Source organism: Penicillium solitum (genome assembly GCF_028829755.1).
Source record: "Penicillium solitum strain IBT 25940 chromosome Unknown utg000006l_segment0_segment0, whole genome shotgun sequence".
Classification (NCBI taxonomy): Eukaryota; Fungi; Ascomycota; class Eurotiomycetes; order Eurotiales; family Aspergillaceae; genus Penicillium; species Penicillium solitum.
Genome location: NW_027072126.1, coordinates 83011 through 104812, shown reverse-complemented (window position 1 = coordinate 104812; position 21802 = coordinate 83011). Strand labels below are relative to the sequence as shown.

The window sequence follows — 21802 nt, the reverse complement described above, 5'->3', positions numbered from 1 at the left end:
CGAGTGGAACATTCCATCACAAGTCAATGATGACGTCGTTCCTTTTCTTACATAACAATTCAATTAAGCTTCTTTAATGCCGTTAACATCTTAGCGACAGCCAGTCTATGCTCTCTCGGACACATCTTTGCCCTCGAAGCCATGGGAAATGGGGGCAGCAATGCCATCATTATCACCACTGCAGTTTTCTTCGTGTTTTCGCTAGTCACTGTCTGTCTCCGCTGTTTTGTTCGGTTGAAAGTTGTAAAGGCTTTTGGATCCGATGATGCGTTGATGGTAGCGGCAGCAGTAAGTATTATTGAAAAAGTGCCTTTCAAGTACTCAATTATCAAACTAAGATGCATGCAGGCTTTTAATACAGCATTCGCTATATGCGGAATCGTGGGCAGCATCTACGGGATGGGAAAGACGACGGAGTTTTTAAGCCATAGACCAGACGACATTCGCCGCGGCTTACTAGTAGGTGGTTGTAACAGGCATCCTTTGATGTTTAGAGCTTGCTGACTGCTATGGCTGATAGTGTTGGTGGCTAGGACAAATCTTTTACGTATTTACTTGCACCATTGCAAGACTATCTATTGCCACCACCCTTCTTCGTCTTACGGTTGAGCGCATCCATTCGTGGATTCTTTACAGTATTATGGTGCTTTCGACGGCGGTGGGAACCGTTTTTCTTTTCTTCACAATCTTCCAATGTCGGCCAGTCGCTTATTATTGGAATCGATCATCAACGGAAGGGCGATGTCTTGAGATAAACACTCTTCTTGGCATCGCCTATATGTATAGTGGGGTGGCGGCAGCATGCGATTTCACCCTTGGCTGCCTGCCTGTTTTCATGATTTGGAGGCTTCAAATGAATCGTGGAACGAAATTTGTTGTGTCGGCAATTCTGGGGCTTGCTTGCATGTTCGTATGCTCCTTGCTCTCCTGTTTTGGACCTTATGCTGATAATGGGCAGAGCTAGCATGGCTGTCATAATCCGCATGCCATTTTTGCATTACGCAGGCAAACCAGACTTCCTTCGTGAGTTGATTTCATCGTCTAAATCCGTCATCCTTCTAATTTGTTCGCAGATGAAATAACACAGGTTTCAATATGGTCGAACGTAGAAGCCAGTCTAGGTATCGCTGCCGGTAGCCTAATGACGGTTAGACCATTGCTTCGAGTTTTAGTTAATTCTTTTCCAATTCTAAGCAGCTGGTCTAGTTGGTCTAGTGGTGAAGAGCTTAGATCGCGTTGGAAACGCCGAATCCACTCTTTTCATTAATCCGCAATCCTATCCCCTATGCCATCAGGCCCACAGCCTCAAACCCGCTCCAGCCTAGGCCTGGACGACTGTGCTGGGTTTATATTCGTTGTGCATGAGCATGTTGGTGCAATTAGTCTACCGGTCTGCGCGGCGCCTCTGATCGCGAACATGCTGGTGTACGAGCATCTGCTCGTATCGAGATCCCCGCGACCCACCGTTACCGAGCACATGAACCCCGGGCCATTGTGGATGAGAGTGTTCAACCTTCTATGGTTCGAGCTGGGCCTCCGGGGAGGCATCCTCCTCCTTTCCCTAGGCCTCTTCCTGCTGCTGATCCCGCAATCACCGGTCGGGTCGAACAACAGTGCCGCCTGGCACAAGGGTAACCTTATCGCCATGTTGGTCCTGAGTTCATTTCTTTATCCCTTCCCTCGTTTGGGATGCTTGGTTTGCAAAGAAGCCCTTTGTGCCGTACCACATGATCAACAACCGCACCGTGGCGGCCGCGTGTGTTCTCGATGCGCTAGACCTTCTTCTACTACTCGGTATTCTCCATCCTCTTCCCCAACTATCTGCAAGTGGCTGCCCACTTCAACCCTAGCAAGGCAAGCTGCATTGAGTACGCCAGTCCTTCCCCCGCTATATTTCTCTCGCCGTAACACGCTCTACAAGTAAGTCACTACGTCTGGCGTTGACGACTCATAGCTGGTCCCTGTGGGTTAGTATTGGTTAGTAGACTGGCTTGAAGGCGCTTCTTTAAGTGTTCAACATCCTATCCTCGGCAGTTGAAGCACGTCTACCGTCTGTCACAAGGTGCTGGGGGTTAGTAAGAAGCGGTATTTCATCAGTTCGTCGGCAGGGTTAAGTGGCGTCAAGTCGGCCCGTAGCGATCGCAAACCGTATTGAGGCTCGCACTGCTTCCAAGTTGGGTGTCCAGTTCTGGTCATCGGAGTGCGATTTTCCACCCAGGAAGAAAGATATATTGCTTCGACAAGTGTGGGTACATTGCAGCATTTCCGTCCGGTGTGCGGTCCACTTCCGACATGGAAAGAGGAAATGGTCCACGGTCTCTCTTGCCTGTCCACATGCACATTGATCTGTTTCGGCGGCATTGATTCGAAAGAGATATCCATTGAGCCTTGCCATGCCCGTGCGGAGCTGGGCCAGCACGCTCGCTTCTTTCCACGATAATCGGTCATAAAGCTGCCGCGTGTGTTTCCCTGGAAGTGCTGTATCCACTCGTCTGGAATGTCTCCCTATGTTCCCGGGCAGCTCACTGCTGGGGACTGCCTGGGACCGCGCGATATTCAGAGTTGTCGATTTCATCCTGGGGACTTTGCCTTGCGGGACAGCGTCTTCTTGTGTTGCGACTCTGGCCTGTTCTTTCGCCAGACGTAGAAGGTTGTTGTCTTCGCTAGTGGGGATCCACCGGACGCTAATCTGATTTCCATTCCTCCGCACTCTTCTTATCAGCTTGTAGATTTGACAGACAAATTCCTGGCCTGACTGTTGTCGCGGATTATTCAGCGTGAGAGCCGCCGCTTTGTTACTCGTGAGCAGTGTAATCCGGTAATCTTTCAGTCCCACGAGCGTGTTTAGTTTATGCGCCATTGCTGCTAGCTCTGAGGAAAATGGATTTTGCTCTGTTCTTGCTCCCAACGTGACGGAAAAGGCCTTCAATTTCACTTTTCGATAGCGAGGTGGTTGCTTCTCGATCGCCACCCCAAATCCCACCAGCTCATTCCGTGCCGAGCTGCTGAACGCGATTTGCATTGATCCGCCTGGTACAGTCGATTCCTCGGGAATGAGATAATCATCAGTGTGCACGCGTGATTCCCATGGTGCCAGTGTAAACGGGTTGATAGTTTCCAGCGATTCCATCTCGATGTTCCTCAACGCGTCCGCTACTTGGTATAGTGGCGAGCGGTGGTATCTCCTGAATTTCCTGATCCGATCTGTGTTTCTGCGGAGAGGATTGGTTTCCGGTAGCGTGTGCAGGTCCGTCCACATCTTCGCGGCCCGCCTCCAGAATCGGTGTGTGCCGTGGCAATGTGGGCCTCGGCCAGCGATAAGAATACTCCCGCCCGCTAGTGCCAGTAACCACCCCCTGCATTACGAAACTTGACAAATAAATCAAGGGTCAATCTACTGATCTGGGATATTCTGTATTCAATGCCATGGTTGTGTTAAATAAATATACACTAACTAGGCCCGTAAGAAGTAAATACCAACTATCCTCCTTTCATCAACGAGCAGGCATTTCATCCCGGCCTCCAAGTATGCGAGTATCGTCCTGCTTCGAAGTCTGTGCCACCTCCCCGGATATGAATAGAGTCTACGCTGCATACTCAAGCACCGTATGCAGGATAACCCTCGAATAAGTGACAGCGCTGTAGGCCAGGACCAAGTGCATCACATAGAGACTGGGCCGCCAACCATTCACCACGCCCATCCTCTCCAACGGCCGAAGCAGATAAAAGACACCTCCAAGAGAATTCCAGATGGCGACTCGACCAAAATGTACCGCCAATAGTGGGGGGATTTGAAATGTCCCGGTCAAGGCATGAATGGTTGGTATCAGCGAAAGTAAGCCCAACGAGACACAACTGTACGGGAAACGGTACCGCGCTGCATAGGTACTGGGATCCCAGACTTGGAAATCCACCAAAGTCCCAACAGCAACGACGGTGAAGGCCGCTAGGTATCCGAGCTGGAGGGAAGGCTGGGTACGGAACAGCAACACCACGGAAGGAATAGTAGTCGTCCAGATCAGGACCAAAACGCCTCCAAGCTCCAGCTTTTGCCACTCTGCCGCATCACTGCCGTGGGATGCGTATAGGATACGATATACCAGGCTGGACAAGCACCAGAGGATGACGCCTGCACAATAGACGAGCAACGACAGTGAATCCAGAATCCCTCCCGGAGATGATGGGAAGTGGAAGAGTAAGAAATGAATCACAAAGAGGTAAAAATACGAAAGACCAAAGATGCTGATTATAGCGAGGATTGTACAGTCGCGCAGAGTGTGAGCTTGAGGACCAGCCATTGCACTTGGGTCGTTGATCGGTTGGGCAGAAGGGGTTACCGCTGGGTCGGACTGGGACCTGGAAGACGGTGCAGATGAATGGGTTGGTCTCTTGGAAGTGGTCCAATCGGGCGTTCCGTCACACCACACAGTAGGAGGTCGAGATGGCTGACGCTGAAAGGCAACCATCTTAATTCCAGATATTACCATGGGGTAGGCGGGCTATTTAGATGAGAACAGGAATGGAGAAGGTAAAGCGGCTAGTCACATTCACTTGGTGGAATTGAACAAAGGTGTGTGTCCACTGTCGGAATCCAATCCACGAATTCTGTCAAACTACAACTGTCAACAAGGAGAGGGTAGTTTCATTGATGCCAACCAACATGGCAGGTGATTTAGAGAGGAGAGGGTGTTTAGAGAAGGTGTTTAGAGAAGGTGTTTAGAGAGGGTGTTTAGAGAGGGTGTTTAGAGAAGGTGTTTAGAGAGGGTGTTTAGAGAGGGTGGTTAAATTCAGGTGGTAAACGGTTCCATCACAAATTTGGAACGGTTGTTCATCAACACATCGAAGGTCAGGCCGGCTTCAGAAAGACACATGTTTCAGCTAATATTATCAAACTTTTGTTTGATAATTGATTACCCAAACATGATTAAGCACTTCACCTCCTCAGTTCGGGCCTGCCATCATTTACGTGGTGGTTGGCTCTAGCTCTTTTCTGCTGGGATCTGCGATGGGAGTATTCACTTACCTATCAATTTCACGCCCATCAATTACTCATGGTTAAAGCCATCAAATTGAACTCATCGAACCATTTATTTATTCTGGTCCAAGCATTTTGTTCTATTTGACAACATACGGAGCTGGCAAAAGCTGCCGCTTTAGCTATCCTCAATATCTAGGTGGCTGAACACCCAAGCGAACTAACATCCGAGAGCTTTCGCTGTAGCCCTCAATTTTCAATCACACGAATGAGAAACAACCACCGGATGTCCCTGGCGACCCATAATTCTCAACTGCCTCCAAGAGAGCATTACATGATGAGTTATTCCTCCTCGACCGCCTATCGCCGTCTGAGACCTGCATCTCCAGCATATAGCCGGAACGGCTCATACTATAATATCATTACGGTCGTCTAAAAAATGACTACCTTTCCACGGCAGCAAAAGAGTCGGCTGAGCGCCATGGAAGAAATCGCGGATATTGTTCGACAGATCGGCCGACAGCAAGGAGAAAACGTATACTTCCGAGCTTGCTACGCCCTTTTCAAGCACCTGCAGGATAAGGCCGGTCAAGCGTCTGAGGAACTGCTCCGCCTCCATCGATCTGGCGCTTTTGGTTCATCCGATGACGAGTTCTACGCCGCCTACCAAGTCGCACACGAACTCCGAATCTCAGTACATGGTCTGGTTGACCAGGCATGCAAAGCCCAGTTGGCATGTGAGGAGTTCTGCCAATTGGAGCCCATATATTCGGCTCGTGAATCTTTTAAGTTTACAGACATGATGCAAACAGCCGAGGGGTCTGAGATCAATGCCCGGGAGGACTGTGGTAGCCCCCGGTCCATGCGGTTCATATTACTACCAGTGAACGATATCTGAGGGCACCCCGTGCCGTATAGTACGATCACATAAGGACTTCGACGAACCGGTGCAATATCCCTCATAGTTCCTTTGCTATATCCATTGTGAAAAAAATGAACGACATTAGAAGCCTATAGAATTTTAGTAGATCGTAGTAGCAGCCCATTGGCGGCCTTTGAAACAGTAGTAGAACATTATCCGCAGCGATAGGATAGCATTTTTAAAAAATATATTTGCAAGGTAGTCAAATCTTGTGGAATACAGCAAAATATTAAATCTAAGTCAGGTCGAATGTATGGTTCCTTATCTGAATTCATATTTGTTGCTGTCTGGTTGAAATGCCTCAGTTTTCTGCCAAAAGCTGCAGTTCAGTGCTATACCACTATAAATATCAGTGACTTAATTGGCCCATCAATTTACTGACCTTGCTTGTTTTATTTGCATGCATGATAGAAGCCATCCAATGGACTGCGTCTTGGTAGATGGTTAAAAATGTTTAGCTAATGGTAAATAACAAAAACATTCATTTTCGGTGGGCAGCAATTTCTAGGGAAAAGAAAATGAAAAAAAGCAAGGTTGTCTATACGATAGACTTGAGAAAATATAAATAAGGGAAGGCCTTCCATCCGTCTCAAAGGTATCCTTTTCAGATAGCATTCTCAGCTAGTTTCAGCAATGTCTTCCCCAAAGCCAGAAAGCGGAGTCGGAAAACAATACAGTACGAGAAACCAACCACCCAAGGAGTATAATGTACAAAGACTTCAAAATTTAGCTGAAAATGGAGGTAAGATTTCTTCAGCCAAAATCAAGGCCGTGAATGAACAAGTCTCGTACGTCCAGCCAAAGACCAGCGAAAAAGCCAACGCGCATGCTTCCGATCAAAGCCAGGAGGTTCAGCCACAGTCAAAGCCCCAATACAGTCCGCAAGACGGCCAACCAAGTTCGGATGACTCAAATGAAGCTGCTCCACTCGAGCCAAACGACATAGATATGGGAGATACTGAGCCTGAAAGGGAACTATCTGAACCGCCTAATCCGAAGATGGCCAACAATGGAATGAATTCCAGTAGTTCAGCACCAGTTAACGTCAACGACCAGTCGGATGACGAGGTGCTGGTTGATCTGAAGAAGCTGTCAATTGGACGGGATCAAGATGGAGAACCAGACGCCTGGAGCCGCCTAGGAAGGTCACTCGTATTGCTGGTCCGATACGGACCCTACAAAGCGGCAAAATACCGAGTCCAAACTGCGAACGGATACAACACTAAAGACATGCAAAAAGTATCGGATCTTGAGACTCGAATTTCTCACGTCACATACCGAGGTCAAGATGGAGAAAAGCATATGCGGTACACCAGGAACAACATTGTCGGCATTGTTGGCGTGGCAATCCAAGAAAGGAAAGTCTCAACCAAAGAGTACAAAGCTGCTCCCACAGCATATATCAAAGTCAAGTGGCAAGACATCGATGAGGCCGATCAAAAGTTGTTGACAAGGAACACCTGCTGGATTACCAACTCAGATCTCGTCAAATTAACAGATCGGGCCACGGCAGGGCAAAAGATATCCGACGCCTGGGAGAAGCAGGAACAACGTTACAACCACTGGCAAGGCCAGATGGGAAGAGACAGTCCTGATCGTTCGCCCAGTCCCTGTCCGCTGGATACTTTCAAAGCAGAAAAGGATCGGACAGTAAAAAGAGAGAGCACAAGACTAGCTACGCAAGAGCTACTGCCTAGTTCAGAACATGGACCAGCCGCAAGAAATACATATCTGGAGCCGGTTCCGACAGAGCGGGCGCTAGGGAAGCGCCCGGAGGCAATCACGGAAGAGCCTTCCTTTTCAGGCCCAATAAAGCAGGAAATGGACAGCGAGAACGAACTATTTGTCCCAAATGAAGTCTCTGTCAATGATTCAACCTATGCAAGCAAGTTAGCCCCCCAAGGCGAGCAGCCAAGCTCAAGTACTCAGGTGGTGACGTACAGCATCCAGACATACTTCGAAGATAAAGCCAGAAAACGTGGCTGGGACTGGGACAAGATGAGCGCCATGGAGCGTGAAAGGAAAGAAGATGAGCTATTGGCATCCTACCGTTTCTACAAAGATCAAATGCAAATTCTGGGTGGAGTTGAAGTGGCAATATGAATTGCATTCATAATTTGGAAGGGTTCAAGTCGCTGGCGACGTAAGCCCGATCAACTGTGATAAGGTTTCCTGATTAGTTATTATACAATTGTTTTTGCTTGTGACATATCAGTTTAAGATTGAGAAATTGGAACTTCGTTTGTTTAGCTTCGAGTTTACTCCGCCACAATAAACATATAACTAGTACAGTCTTCCTTTCGAATTAATAATTGGATAAATCTCCAAGACCGAATCAACAGACACTGAAGCAAGATATGGTGATTTCTTTTACACGTGTCCACCAAGACGGCTTAGCAGAGAACATGCTGTTTGGGCGCTGTTACGTCTATATATGACTTATTACTTATAATAATAGAACAAACAAATGATAACTAGGCGTAAGAACAAAAAATTGTCCTGAGCCCATACCTGCAACACTGCAGCATGAAGCCCATTCGGAGCGATCTGTAGGGATAGGCGTCTAAAATTTCATTCAGCTCAGATCGTATCGGCCTTCATGTAACTTACATGAAAGACAATTAGGTGTTTTGAGGGGTGCTCATCTTGCCGCAATTCTCTGCAGTTCTGTTTGCGTACCTCGTCACCTTTTCCATACCTCCTGGGCAGACCTTGGTTTATATAACCGGCATGCCAAATAATGCTTTGGTACACGCCTCCAGCATCACCAGAGGGGTAAAGCCACTACCTGGCCAAATAGTGCGCCATTGCAAATGGTAATGGATAATTTACGCGGCAAGAAAGACTTCGATCTAAGCAACATTTGAAAGCTTGACATACCTTTTCTTGGCAATTAAAATACATAATTTAAATTGATCCACAGGCCAGAACTATTGAAACGAACCAACTAATACATACAATAGAGGTTTGCCTAATACATGCTGCCTTTGTCCTTTGACTTCCCGCCATCGATGCTGCCAAATGGGTTCACTTTAATGGCACTCAATGTGTCAGTGGTATGTTCAGTTCCATTGAGGTCCGCCGGAAAGAGCACAAGCACTGGTTCTCGCGAAGGACCCTGATTTTCAAGTTCCTCTCCATGCTGTTCCTCTTCATCCTTAAGTATGACTCTTCCCAACTTGATAAACTTATAATAAGCAAACAATGATGAGAATATAAACAAGAGAAGACTGGTCACCACGACCGTAACAATAGCCATTACAGACCAGTGAGCTGAACGGGAAGTGTAAACGTTGACAAGCGTAGTGAGAAGCCCAGCGGCTGCATTTAATGCAGCAGGCCTACGGTTTTGCCAATTGTGAGAACCCATGATTACAAAACTTTAGTGGGCTGTGCGTACTTACATGAAAATCTTGTTCACAAGCCATGAATAATTGTTTTCCAGTGTTCGAAAAAGCACGATCAATGCAGCGGCTCCACCGACAAGAAATAAGCAAGCGATGACGAGCAAGGGGGGATTTTGAATGGTGCTTAATACAGCTCGCCCAGCAGCATTATTTTTAAGAGCCTCCTCCACCTGGTTTGATTCTTTTAGCGAAGTAAATGTTCCGGGGATAACTAGATATCCTGCAAGTAGAGCCCAATTTGCTATGCTAACCGAGACATTGTATCTCCAACCCATTTGCGCTTCTTCTTTCAACATTATTGCGTAAGTTGTATCATGGCTTTGGCTGGAGAAGGTATCTTCATGTTGTATATTTTCAGTGGAATCAGACTGAGTATTTCCTGCTCGCCTTCTCACAACCTCTGGTATACCAAACTGCATGGCCCCCGATTTGGTGCGATGAGTAAAGCGTTACAATATATTTAAAAGAGAAAGACGAGACATTATATATTTATATTGGCTTTTTGATCTTCCTAGTTTGGATTGACTGCTCATCATTTCCATATTGACCCTTGCTAACCAAGGGCTACTCACAAAAGGTGGGGGCCAGGTTTAATCAACTCATCACTAGAGTAAGAACTCAAAGCGTTGGAGGTGCCCTTGTAGGTTGGAATTCATCAAGTCTTCGAATTATAGTTCAAATCATATAATCGGTTCGAGCGGAGTCTTGGATAGAGGACAGAGAACATCAAAAACAATGCTGCTGGCTTGAAGAACATCACCAGGATACCCCGTGTAATTAATATGAGAGCTTAGCACTCAGTATTGGGAAATTGTGAGGGCCAAATAATTTGTAGTTGCGACATGGCCGTCAGACTGGAGTATCAAGTATTTGATGGCAAGCCATTTTCTAAGTAGGCTCAGATGAGATAGGAAGTTGAATATATAAAAGTACACGATATTCGCTTTTTTGTTTACACGATGTGATTAAATCTACAATGGCGGCTTGGCTAGACCTCCTCTCAGATGTCACAGGCAGGTCCTTGGTAGACACCGGACGGTTCGGAGACATTATCCAGGGAATGAGCCACCCAAACTCGCAATACCCTTCATTTATCTATTTTGCTGGCAATGGAAATCGGATCAAGGCCCTTCAAGCTTTGTTTCCTCACAACAATGTCACACGCAAGGGACCGACTGGACTCATTCGCATTCATCTCAGTACAACGACCGCCCACACTGAACATCCTATCATTTTTGCCGAGAGTAACCCTTTCAGCCAAGCTGGGGTGGGTGACACTTGCTTGATTAGATGGTCTGGAGACAAACATAGAAGATATTCTATTTCCCTTGGGGAGTCTCAGCCTCTAGCAGATCTTCAACAAGACGTGATTAGACAAAAGATCTTGCCGTGGACTCAAGTTCTTTGTCTTTTTGTTAACACCATCTCTGAGATGCAAGACGTACAACAACTGCTAGAAACACCATTTGGAACCCTGTCCATCGGAACTCAAAAAATACCCAACCTAATGCGTGTGATAATTATTCTGTCAGGGAACTTTCAGCTTAAGATGCATGACACGGATGAGGACTTTGATACGCCCGAGGTATGCATGGGGCGACACAAAGTCACAATACTGGATCTCCGAGACAGATCAGAATTATCCCCCACCGTTGTCTTTGAGCCGTTACGGAGTCTCATTCTTGATGAAATCCAAGAAATACGAAAGATACAGAAAGAAAAGTGCCTCTTAATCTCAGCCGTGCATCTCAATGCGCTCTGGGACCGAACTCTTCAACTTCAAATGAAAGGACCAAACCCAACCAACCTTGACTGTCTTTTAGTGGCACGAGGGGCTTATATAAGAAATAAAGCAATGGTGAACTGCTTTGTCGAGTTACAAAAGCAAGTTGCAAATTCTGCATGCCATGAGAGTGAGCTCGATAAATTTATCGCTTCGGCTCTGCTACTGGACGCCTATCCGCCTGGGATGCATCGTAAGAAATTTCTATATTTACAAGACTACTCCCACCCCATAAGTCTTTCTAAAATCTTTCACCAACGGGGCTGACCAATATAGTCTTTCAACCAGAGATGATTTTCGATGCCCTTTATCGGGACCATTGTCGGGATGCCTGGGATGAGGAAAATTCGGAAGCATGTTGTGTAAACATTTCAGATCAATTCATCGAGAGCTTCACTCAATTGGGGCCGAAGACGACTTCAGCAGCCATCCGTCAGGAGTCGCTGGTAAGGTTTTATCATAAGTGGGGAGGCTTGCAGTCGACGACAACTTGCTTTTCTTGTATGTGTCGACCTCCAGAGCATATGCTGCCTTGCAGACATGCAATCTGTGACACTTGCGTTGTACTGTTTGGAACTGCGAGTACCCACGCAGAATACCATATCGACTTATCCAAATGCCCTATCTGTGGTAACTTACTCCAACTCACAGTTCGCCAACTTCCACCAACCAAGCGACCAATTGTGATAAGCCTAGATGGGGGAGGAGTTCGTGGTGTCATTCAGCTAGGGCTCCTACGAGCGTTGGAAAGACGGCTTGGAGGCATATCGATAGCACAGATATCTGATTTGTGTATCGGGACAAGTGTTGGTATGTATTCGGTCATTGCTAAAGAGTGTATTCCTTGGTTGAGAATATCTGACATTCAGAGCAGGGGCACTTTCAGCGATGGATATAACCCTCAACGAAGTATCCGCAGAGGAGAGTTGCGCTAAATTTCCCGCTTTTGCTCGGATGATTTTTAGACCATCTCCAAAATGTGCACCAAAATCCACAATACCTCGCTATATTACATGGATTAAATGCCTGGCAGGCCTTTTAGCCGACTGCCAATACGACTCAGACAACCTAGAGAATACCCTGCAGAAAGTGGTCGGCCCCCAACGTCGAATGTTTGATGTCATGACGACGGGCTCCACCGGCTGTCGAGTGGCCATCATCACAAGCCGTACTTCTGATGGGAAAGCGTGCGTTTTGGCAAACTATCGTGGGACGGGTCAGCGCAATATGAATGCGGCATACCAATTCTTAACTCCTCGGACGAAGGATGAGAATCCCCTCTTACGGGACGTGTGAGTAGCTTTGAATTATCATCAGTCCACTATCTAAAGCACTGCCATTTGTATAAACGCGTGATGAGACTCGCTGACGACCATTGTTCACAGAGCTGAGTGCACCGTCGCCGCTCCCTTGTAAGTGTCCCGGTAGCCTTTTTAAGATAACGAGGGCTAATATCAAGCAGCTTCTTTCGAACGAAATTTCTTCAAGGGTTTGGATTCTTACAGGATGGTGGAGTTCGTGCCAACAATCCTTTGGCAATTGCACTCAAAGAGCTAGCGGTCATCTGGCCCTCAGCCAAAACGCATGATCTACTCTTATCAGTGGGAACAGGGTCATCTTCCTCTGTAACTCAGCCAGTTCATACTGCCCGGAGTTTACTGCGAGATAGTGCCATCCCTCGCATGATTCGAGCAACAATGTCTTCCCCATCCATGGATGGTGAGCAAGGATACCGTGAGGCACTCAACTTTTTGCCGGATGACAAAAGATCAAATGTTTTTCGGCTCAATCACGAGCTATCTCAACCGCTTCCTCGGTTGGACGACGTGAGCAGACTAGCGGAGATGTCCAAAATGCATTTCGCCGTTCCGGATGAGCTAGTGAGAGCTATCCTAGCATCTGCCTTTTTCTTCTTTGAACTCGATGAGCTGCCAATCAAAAGACAAGGGGTATACTTCTGTCAAGGGTCAATCCTGTGTTCCCGATCATATGCCAGGGAGCTGGTGAAGCAGGTCATGGTCGAATTTCCGGGGGCAAGGTTCCAAACAGGCCGCAGCAATCATCTTGGAGACGTCGGTGAAGATGACGGTTGCCATGTATGTGGATACTATCGCAAAAAAATAAAATTGTCCGTCAATGGTCTAGAAGAAATGATATCAATTGGGATTGCTGGCTCTTCGTTCTTCCAAAAAATTGGCGGCTTTCCAAAATCGGTGCAGGAGCTCCTCGAAGACCAACAAGCAAATTCCCATTTTGGTCGTGCCGACCATCTAATTGCTGCCTGGCCTCCAAAAAGGAATTGCTACTGCGCCCCACAGGTCAAACGGCACGTTCAATTCATAGAACCTGCCTTGGAACATAAGAAGCGGCGGCTATGAATTGATATCCATTCTATCCCATCGTTATGCACTGGCTGGTTCAAGATTTTCTTGTGATTAAAAAATCCTAGGGCCATGTCAATGTTGATTATTGTTTTGTATTATCGGTGCGGCTCTTTTGACCTATTAATGAGGTGCGTTACTTGTGGATCCAAGAGGGGAAGCAGAAAGCCATGTGTCGAGTACCATGCATGATACATGGTAGAAATTATCAAGTTAATATAAACCGGAAAATCAATGGACCGCCATGATAACGGTACCATACAAAAACACATACATTGCTTAATCATCGACGTCCGCACAGATTGGAAAAAGAGCGGATTTTGTCAATTTATTTAGTTAGAGAATTTTACATAACTATGTCAATTTTACATACATTGTCGTACACGTCTTTCATCTGTCACCATGCATTGAAAAAACTCGATCTTCCACCTGCATCCAAGAAAGAAAGAATTATTCTCCGTCTTGATTCCGATAGTGTCCAATAGTAACTGGAAAGGGTAGTTAGGCCGATAATGTCGTCCCCGCCGATGCTTCATCAGGCGTGTACACCGGTAAGAGCGGAATGTAGACTGAAAAAGACTGGAATCCGGGAGTTGGCCGTCCAGATCGATCTTGATCGCTGCCAAATCTGGGTGTTCGCATCTCTTGTCGGCGAGAGAAGTCTGAAAGTTTGCGGTTAATGTATATGAGGCTTCGGAAACGAACTCGGTCGCTCTCCACCGTTGGTTGGTAGAGGTAGAGTCTCCACAGCTGGTTCTGTTCTACGGCGACGATCGTTTGTGTAACCGCAACTTTCAACGCTAACGGGATTGGACACCCATAAACACAAACAAGCATGCTCGGCTCGATAGGTCAGAATCAAGCTAGTTCCAAACCGTGGCAGCCATGGCCATACATCTTTAATTCGGTGCCGCTCGGGTACTGCAATGCGAAGGTCATCTCGTGCTCCTTGTAAGATGGATTCCATTCAGAGCCAGCCCTCACGACCTTTTACCGTGTGGTGAGATAAGACACCTGATTGGACCGCTTTTGGAAGAACACCTCGTGCTTTCCAACCCGAATTAGGCAAATTAGGCAGGGTGGGAATTTTGAGGGTCTCAAAAATCCCCGCAAAAAAGAGCACCCACTCAGGTTTGTGACTATTCGTACGCTCTGATTACACATATAAGGCTGACTGAGCTGTCGGGAAAAGTACGCGGCCTGCTACTTCCTCTGAAAATGTCTATGAAGGCGACTGAGCAGCACCTACCTGCGGATGATTCCTCAAGCATCTACAGCCGCTCGACAGAATGTCCAAAAAACCTTTTGCCATGGAACTCAATGCCGACGATGCTTCCGATACGTCACGACCTGCCAGAAATAAATTCTCTGGACCATCAGATTGCGTTAGCTAAAGGCTCTACCATGGCATTGGAGACTACTCGAACACGTCTGAAATGCTCCAAGTCACGAAATCGCTTGTCACTTCTAGAGCTGAGGAACGAGCGAATTTGTCAACGGGACCTACAGGAGGACGAGAACGAGTTCTATCGCTCTTGTTTCCAAAATTTGGTTTTTTTGTCAATGGTCATGACTGAAGTTTCGCAAGATTTGACGTTGCAGTATCACTTCGAACCAGAGGCAAAACCTCTTGGCAATAAACGGGTGCTTCAAGCTGTCAGCAAACTTCGTGTTGCTACAGAGCAATCTAGAATCCGAGAAGCCCAGGCTGAGCAGGTCTGGAAACGGCAGTTGAAAGTCCCACGATTCAATCCTACCACACGCTGGATTTGATCCAGCGCAGTTGTAACTGGTCATCCAAATAGAGCTTTACTTATTTTTTAATTCCGGTTTATTTTACCAATCTAACGGCTATCAGGCTCAACTCCATGAATGAATGATTGACATAAGGATGGATGGTCGTTACCACCGACTTCAAACATGATTTACATTGGACTTATAATATGCACTGTTGGACACCTTGCAAGTCGGTTCATTGGAACGTCGCTCGTGTATTCCAACATCGCAACTCCTGCACTGCTTTGTTTATTTCTCCCGCAAAACCTGAAGGTAGCTTTTTATCAAGCCCATCATGTGGCATCAGTTTTCGTTTGCGATTTGGTGAAATCATCCCCAAGATGGGCCGTAAATCGATGATCTCGGCCCTTTCAAAATCAAAAAAGACCACCTTTTTGCTTTCTGGATTGTACAACCAATTCCGCGGGGCCGGATCCTTATGAAGAACATTCAGACGGTGCATCCCTGAGAGCGACTCTTTCATCTTGGCAATTAAGCAATCCCGACTCATTTCCTTGAGTGCCAGGTCAAGAGGCTGTCCACCCGGACTCAATAGCATCATATGTTCAAGATATGCGATACCGTCGTAGCTGTACGGATGAGCCAAGTCGATGCTTCCAAGATAGAAAGGGATGTATATGCCTTGGATTGGACGTAGCTTGTCATATACAGCAGCTTCATGCCGAAGGTATTCCGAGAACTCTGGAACGGTGCATTTTGCAGGCACAGTGTATCCGTGCGAGGATAACGTAACTTTTAAAAGAGCACCACGAGAACCGTGTATACCCAGTACTTCACAATCGGCATTGACAGTCTTAGACAATTGATGCCGCAACAGCTTGATGAAAGATTTTACGTTTATGACATGACGCGTTGTGCCATGATCAAGGAAATTGGGGCAAGCCTGATCTAGCTCATCTCCATAGAGCAATCCGCGTAGACACTTTAACGTGCAGTAGCGCCGGTTGTTTTCTCCTGATGATCCTTGTGTAGCTGGCGTAGATGTTGGATGGGTCGGCGGTGGATGCCTCCGTTCGATGTTGCGATAGATGCGCGGATCCCGGCTCGGCGTATGGGGGTCAGGTTGGTCGTCGTCTGAATTTCCTTGTGCGTCTATTGACTGGCAACCACTAATGATCGGTTTGTGTCGCCTGCGACGTAGTTGTATCGGAGACGCTCGAAGAACACCATTCGTCCGTGGAGGGCGATATTCGGAGGACGGTACCTCCTCATCTGGGATACTTTCCAGAATATCTGCGACAACCACTTTCCACCTTGGCAACGTGTTGATTGCTTGCTGCCTCCAAGCCTGGTTCCGAGGCCGCAACTTGAGCGCCTGGAGGGTGAAAGCGAGAGACTGCCCCACCGCGGTCAAATGAAGACGATTTGGGACGCTTGAATGGGGGTCCCAGCCAGTGAAGTCCCCAACATCTCCCTTTGGAACAGAGAGGTGGTACAAGAGCGTCCCAGGATCTTCCCCAATTCGCAGATAGACATCAGCTTCGCCAGTACTCAGGACTCCCATTTCCGTACCAGCGCGAATCATATAGTCATATGGCTGCACGAGAAGCCCAGCAATCGCGCGATGGAACCGAACTTTTGGGGTCTCGTCTTCTTTCTGCTCAACCACTTTATCGATGTCCATATCCTCCAGCCCTTCATAAATGTGGCCCAGAGTCACCTTATGCGGAGACTTGTACTCCTTGATATAGGCTGCAATGCGATGGATCGATTCGGATGATCGACTGGGAATGTTATAGACGCAGAATTGATCGGCACGAGGCCTGCTGCTTCGTGCCGGAGGCGGGGTTCCCGGGCCACGCGTCGCTGTGTTGCTTGATGCGCTTTGTTCCCGGGCAGCTAAACGCGGTGAACGTCGCCGACCACGAATATCGATATTCTGCATTCCCTCCTCAAGTTCCTGCTCAGGGCTCAGTGTATTGGAGTGGTTTTCAAAACGGATCGACCCTCTCAACCCAAATACTTGTCGTAGTGTTGGATCATTGTAGAGCTTTTCGATGATTTTCGAAACGTGGTCCTCAACGGTCTGGCGAAGAAAGTGGTTAAGGTCAAGTTCCGAGCCAACGAGCTGCCGCCGAATGCTTTCTCCCGTTTCTTCCAGTGTATGAAGAGAAGTGAACAGTCTGTCTTCCACAAGTGATGAATTCATCAGTAATCGCCAAATATCCTCTTGTTCTTTCGCGAAAGAGTCCCAAGCTTTGAGTTTTCTGGGGCGAAGTTTGTTGGTCGCATTTGCGGGATCTCCTCGCGTGGATTGTGTCTTATCCTGCTGAACTCCAAGACCGAGGAAGAGGTAATTATGGAGACCGTCGAGAAATGTGGGTAGGCTGGTTTTGGATGTCCTCTCTCTATCCTCCCTTCGAAGACGTTGCTCCTCCCTTCGAAGACGTTGCTCCTCTGCAAGAAGGCCCCGCAGCTCGTCGATTTCTGTGGACATTCTGATTTCCAAAGTGTTAGGAATGGCATTTTCGAAGTTGCGGGGGTCCTTGTTTACCTTCACGCACGGCTCACGTGCTGCTTTCACGTGACCTGATCTAGACCTTGGTCACGAGCTTTACAATTCGCCAGCCACGTATTTCAACACATGAAACGATTCCAGAGACGGCAAACTGGTCGGAGCTCAAAGACCCAAGCATGGCACAAAAAACCCTATACACCTCCATAAATGAACATGTTTCTTCTTTATTTTGCATTATTGGCGCTTCGCCCCTCTGAAATTGACTACTTTTATCCAACAAGCTGTCTTGTACGGATCGGCTATGGGATTTTATTATGGCTGCATATTGTATGTCCAAAACATAAAAACCATTCATCGGGGAGAGAAAATTTCCACTGGGCTGCGGCTGGCTTGAGCAAAATATCAATCAAAATAGCTTTTTCCTCACAAATTCTTGTACCTGCAAGTCAAACATCTGTTCGTTTTGTTCTGTCATCCTTTTGACTGCCTCTGGAAGAAGAGCATGCCGTTGCATCAGTTCTTGTGGACGGGACTGACATAGGCGAATCTGAAATCTAATTCTCTCCTGAAGATGATGTGAGCGCTCATTCATCTTGGCTAGGAAAGTATTCAAAGAATTGCAGAGGCACCCAAGCTGCTGTGTACACTCATCATCGCCGATGCAGCGTGCGAAAGCAACAGCGGCCTGAAGCATTATAAGGAAGGATTCGCTATCTTGAACAATTCTGTGAACTGCAGCATGGCGAATATTCGTCACCATGCGTCTCAGGTTGTGAAGCTTAGTCAATATCTGGTGAAACACCTTAGAACTAACATTTCCTTTATGTTGATCCAGGAACGGGAAGAGTTTGTGCAGTTCCATTGACTCTGCACAATCCCACTCGAAAGAATGACACTCATGGGGTAGCCAATGTTGGACAAAGCGGAATCCACTTTGCTCCAACATTTTTTGCACTGCTTGTAAGGCAAAGTGCTGTGCTCGAAAAGGCACCTTCTTTGGAAAACTCTCTTGTAAAGCATAAACACCCAGTGGGAACCCTTTGGATACTGTCAATATGCCTACTCTCGCGTCGTGACATGTTTCAGGGGCCTACCGTGGTTGAGCCGTTCCTTTCTCACCCGTGCAACCGCTCGTCGGGAACGAGGCGTCATGTGATATGAACTTGGCAAATCTGGGGTTGGAAACATAAGGAAATCTTGAAGACTATTGGCGTGATAATTGCAAGATAGGTGGGCTTGAGCATGGGGTAAAATTCGAGCCTTCATCTGAATGGAAGGTAAGTCACATATTTATCTCTGCAAGCCATCCATGGCACCTGACCTTCCCGGAGTTGGCCTTGTACCACTCTTTGATCTAGCTGTTAATGAGACTTGCGCTTTACAAACGTTGAACCTCATATGATTGATATAGGGCTCCACATTGGAAATGCCTTTGTTTTATATTTGTGGAGTTTATTGAGGTTTCTTCAACGGTGACTGGCTGCAATCTTGCTGTTGAATTAGGAAATAAATAGAGCAGAAAAATGAGGAGTAATTCAATTTGAGTCAATTGAAGTTCAAGGAATTCGCTTTGTGTGAGCATAATTTTAGTACTGCGCGTTTGGATATAAACGAACGCACTTGACCGATGCATAACCGAGCGGGACCTTTTTGGAGGGCTCTAAAAGCAACCTACCACATGATATTTCCAATGTCCTAACTTAGATAATACGGCTCTATGGATCCAAATGGAAATAAATAAGAGAATTTGGCCTATTCCTTTCTCACTGATCACCATCTCAATATTTACTTTCTTTCTTCCCGCATTTTGACAACATCCCAAGTCTAAATGGCACCGATTGAGGATCGCGTAAAGCAGGAGCAGCTGCGCAAGCGTCGTATAAAGCAGGAGCAACTGCGCAAGCGTCGAAACAATTTGCTACGCCGTCACAATGATTTCTGGAGCTTGTATTCGATTAAAAGTTGGGTGGTTATGGAAATGCCGAATGGTCGACTCTATACCTACTATTCTCACCCCAATGTCCCGGTACCAACTAAACAGGAGATAGTGAGAGTTGGCCTATTTACCATTTGATTTATCTGAAAGCCTAACTTTTACAGAGTCAACGTTCTCAGCCAGCAGTCCACAAGTCTCCGCCAGACTATGACCCCAGTACCTCAGCGAGTGGAATCGTACCAAACCTGCCAGCAATCACTACTTTCGGGCGCTGCAGTGAACTATGGGGTACTTTGTCGAATTATGTAGCAAGACACCCAAAATCGACGTCCTGTGAGGAAGGATAAGAGCTGGTTTACCAATCACTGAATATTTATACCAACATGCTCGCAAGCCAAACTCAATTAGTCTAAACGAAGGATAACCTCGCCAGACCAAAACCTCAAAAAATGTAAAGATCTATAAGATATCTGGTCTTTAGACAGCACTTCTGCTTAACAGACTCGAAACCGGTTGAATTGCGCTGTGCGGACTAGCTCTACATTATGAAGTACCAGTAAAGGATGTGAAAGCCGAGAAGATTTACTTGCAAATCTACAAACTGCATTAGTACGTTGTAATTCCAAAGACTAGGAGACAGTATCTAGTCTGCTTCACAGCAAAGCCTATTGTAAAATTGCTTGTCCGACCATTAGTGCTAGAAGGTATGATGTCTCGCTGCATATACGTTGATCGAACCCCAACTTGCGTCGACACTGGATAGCTACTGTAATTGCTCTTCTTGATAGAACTATTCTTTAAATGCATTACTGTGCGGTCAATAAGCTGAGGGAAGTTAAGCCTAGAGCGGTTAAAGTTGAGTGCGGTCAAACTTAACGGTCTAGATTATCTTGATTTGGATGAAAATCGAGACTGGTTAAGCTTGGGTGTCCTCAGATTTAATCACATTTCAAAGTCGTAAAGCCTGAAGTGCGCTCCTAATGAGTGACATCTTAGACCAGATGAGTAGTCATCACCATTCTATATCGTAACCACTTCAACAGGTGGTCACGTCTTTGCTCCCCTAGTTGGACTTGACTTGATTAACGACCAGAAAACGTTCTTATTCTCACATAACCAACTCAACATTTATTTCCATACACCACTTCTACAACTACCATTCAAAATTATAGCGGTAGAGACTTAGCCGAAACACGCTCGCCCGCCAGAATAGGCAATACGCCGAAAAACCCGTTCGTTATTCGAACCGGGTTTGCTGGCCCAAAGACAATTGCAGATCAGCCTAATATACCATATATTTAATGGAAAACCTCTGGTGCTCTACTTTCGCCTTCCACCATACATATATTTGTGCAACAAAGAAACAAAGAAACAAGGTGAGATATGATATAGCTTGCCCTATGACTCGGACATCTACTGATGTGGGTAGAGAACCATGCTTGGCTCCGTCTCCTGGCAATGTGTTTGCTGCGCTAGCAAAGACACCCGATGCGTGAGAGTTAGAGCTATGAAGGACCAACCTGCATCTCAGTTCACGGCATTTTTGATGTTCCTGCTTCCTACGAAGCGACATATCTGCATTCACACTATATGCAAAGAATGTGTTCAGACTCGACAATTTGTGTTTCCGGACGAACAAATGAGCATCATCTGGAAGGCCAGAGTCCAGTCAAAATTCTTCAAGCCAATTCCTTGGAGAAAGCAAAGCTGGCATCTTTGGCTACCAAGCACGGAATGCCAAGAGATCAATCAACTGATAATGGATAGGGGAGAAGTCTGTCTTAGTATCTACATGGATACATTCATACTGTAAAATATTTGTCATCACCTGCCTATTAGTTCAAATTGATATCATCTCATTATAGTTAAAGTTAAATTAAATGTAAACCCGGTGCGATATACGTGTACCTGCCGAGAGAAAAGAAAAAAGAAGAAAAATAGAAGACAAAGGCGAGATAATCCCAAAAGTTGCCGTAGTCACTTCTCAATCGATCAGACTCTGTGGCATCATTAGTGTATGCGGCTAGATAGGGATATATTGCCGAGCGGGAAGTTGCGGCAACAGGCTTGGTTTCGGTCGGCTCGGGCCGATAGTCTAACCGATAACCCATCAGGCAATCCAGGTTCCTGGATGTTATGGCCA

General features: G+C 46.6%; 10 protein-coding genes across 10 annotated transcripts; 7 read left to right on the top strand and 3 right to left on the bottom strand.

Annotated features, from left to right (window-relative positions):
* Positions 1-68: 68 nt before the first annotated feature.
* Positions 69-1267, top strand: N7455_009177 (uncharacterized protein; the record flags this gene model as incomplete). Its single annotated transcript, XM_065606119.1, has 5 exons — positions 69-288; positions 349-459; positions 521-906; positions 959-1023; positions 1074-1267. Exons 1-5 carry the CDS (start codon positions 142-144, stop codon positions 1265-1267), a joined length of 903 nt encoding a protein of 300 aa, XP_065460584.1. The 5' UTR covers positions 69-141.
* Positions 1268-1285: 18 nt separating this feature from the next.
* N7455_009176 (uncharacterized protein) lies at positions 1286-1635 on the top strand (the record flags this gene model as incomplete). Its single annotated transcript, XM_065606118.1, is given in 2 exon segments — positions 1286-1369; positions 1384-1635. 2 exon segments carry the CDS (start codon positions 1286-1288, stop codon positions 1633-1635), a joined length of 336 nt encoding a protein of 111 aa, XP_065460583.1.
* A 1949-nt stretch (positions 1636-3584) lies between these two features.
* On the bottom strand, positions 3585-4466 carry N7455_009175 (Hly-III-related protein; the record flags this gene model as incomplete). Its single annotated transcript, XM_065606117.1, has 1 exon — positions 3585-4466. One exon carries the CDS (start codon positions 4464-4466, stop codon positions 3585-3587), a length of 882 nt encoding a protein of 293 aa, XP_065460582.1.
* A 990-nt stretch (positions 4467-5456) lies between these two features.
* N7455_009174 (uncharacterized protein) lies at positions 5457-5873 on the top strand (the record flags this gene model as incomplete). Its single annotated transcript, XM_065606116.1, has 1 exon — positions 5457-5873. The coding sequence occupies one exon, from the start codon at positions 5457-5459 to the stop codon at positions 5871-5873; it is 417 nt and encodes a 138-aa protein (XP_065460581.1).
* Positions 5874-6530: 657 nt separating this feature from the next.
* On the top strand, positions 6531-8000 carry N7455_009173 (uncharacterized protein; the record flags this gene model as incomplete). Its single annotated transcript, XM_065606115.1, has 1 exon — positions 6531-8000. The coding sequence occupies one exon, from the start codon at positions 6531-6533 to the stop codon at positions 7998-8000; it is 1470 nt and encodes a 489-aa protein (XP_065460580.1).
* An 868-nt stretch (positions 8001-8868) lies between these two features.
* On the bottom strand, positions 8869-9600 carry N7455_009172 (uncharacterized protein; the record flags this gene model as incomplete). The annotated part of the gene is made up of 2 exons (XM_065606114.1): positions 8869-9238; positions 9302-9600. 2 exons carry the CDS (start codon positions 9598-9600, stop codon positions 8869-8871), a joined length of 669 nt encoding a protein of 222 aa, XP_065460579.1.
* Positions 9601-10280: 680 nt separating this feature from the next.
* N7455_009171 (patatin-like phospholipase family protein) lies at positions 10281-13465 on the top strand (the record flags this gene model as incomplete). Its single annotated transcript, XM_065606113.1, has 4 exons — positions 10281-11280; positions 11376-11897; positions 11962-12379; positions 12550-13465. The coding sequence occupies 4 exons, from the start codon at positions 10281-10283 to the stop codon at positions 13463-13465; spliced, it is 2856 nt and encodes a 951-aa protein (XP_065460578.1).
* A 1221-nt stretch (positions 13466-14686) lies between these two features.
* On the top strand, positions 14687-15241 carry N7455_009170 (uncharacterized protein; the record flags this gene model as incomplete). Its single annotated transcript, XM_065606112.1, has 1 exon — positions 14687-15241. The coding sequence occupies one exon, from the start codon at positions 14687-14689 to the stop codon at positions 15239-15241; it is 555 nt and encodes a 184-aa protein (XP_065460577.1).
* A 199-nt stretch (positions 15242-15440) lies between these two features.
* Positions 15441-17702, bottom strand: N7455_009169 (uncharacterized protein; the record flags this gene model as incomplete). Its single annotated transcript, XM_065606111.1, has 1 exon — positions 15441-17702. The coding sequence occupies one exon, from the start codon at positions 17700-17702 to the stop codon at positions 15441-15443; it is 2262 nt and encodes a 753-aa protein (XP_065460576.1).
* Positions 17703-19551: 1849 nt separating this feature from the next.
* N7455_009168 (uncharacterized protein) lies at positions 19552-20006 on the top strand (the record flags this gene model as incomplete). The annotated part of the gene is made up of 2 exons (XM_065606110.1): positions 19552-19770; positions 19824-20006. The coding sequence occupies 2 exons, from the start codon at positions 19552-19554 to the stop codon at positions 20004-20006; spliced, it is 402 nt and encodes a 133-aa protein (XP_065460575.1).
* Positions 20007-21802: the final 1796 nt, after the last annotated feature.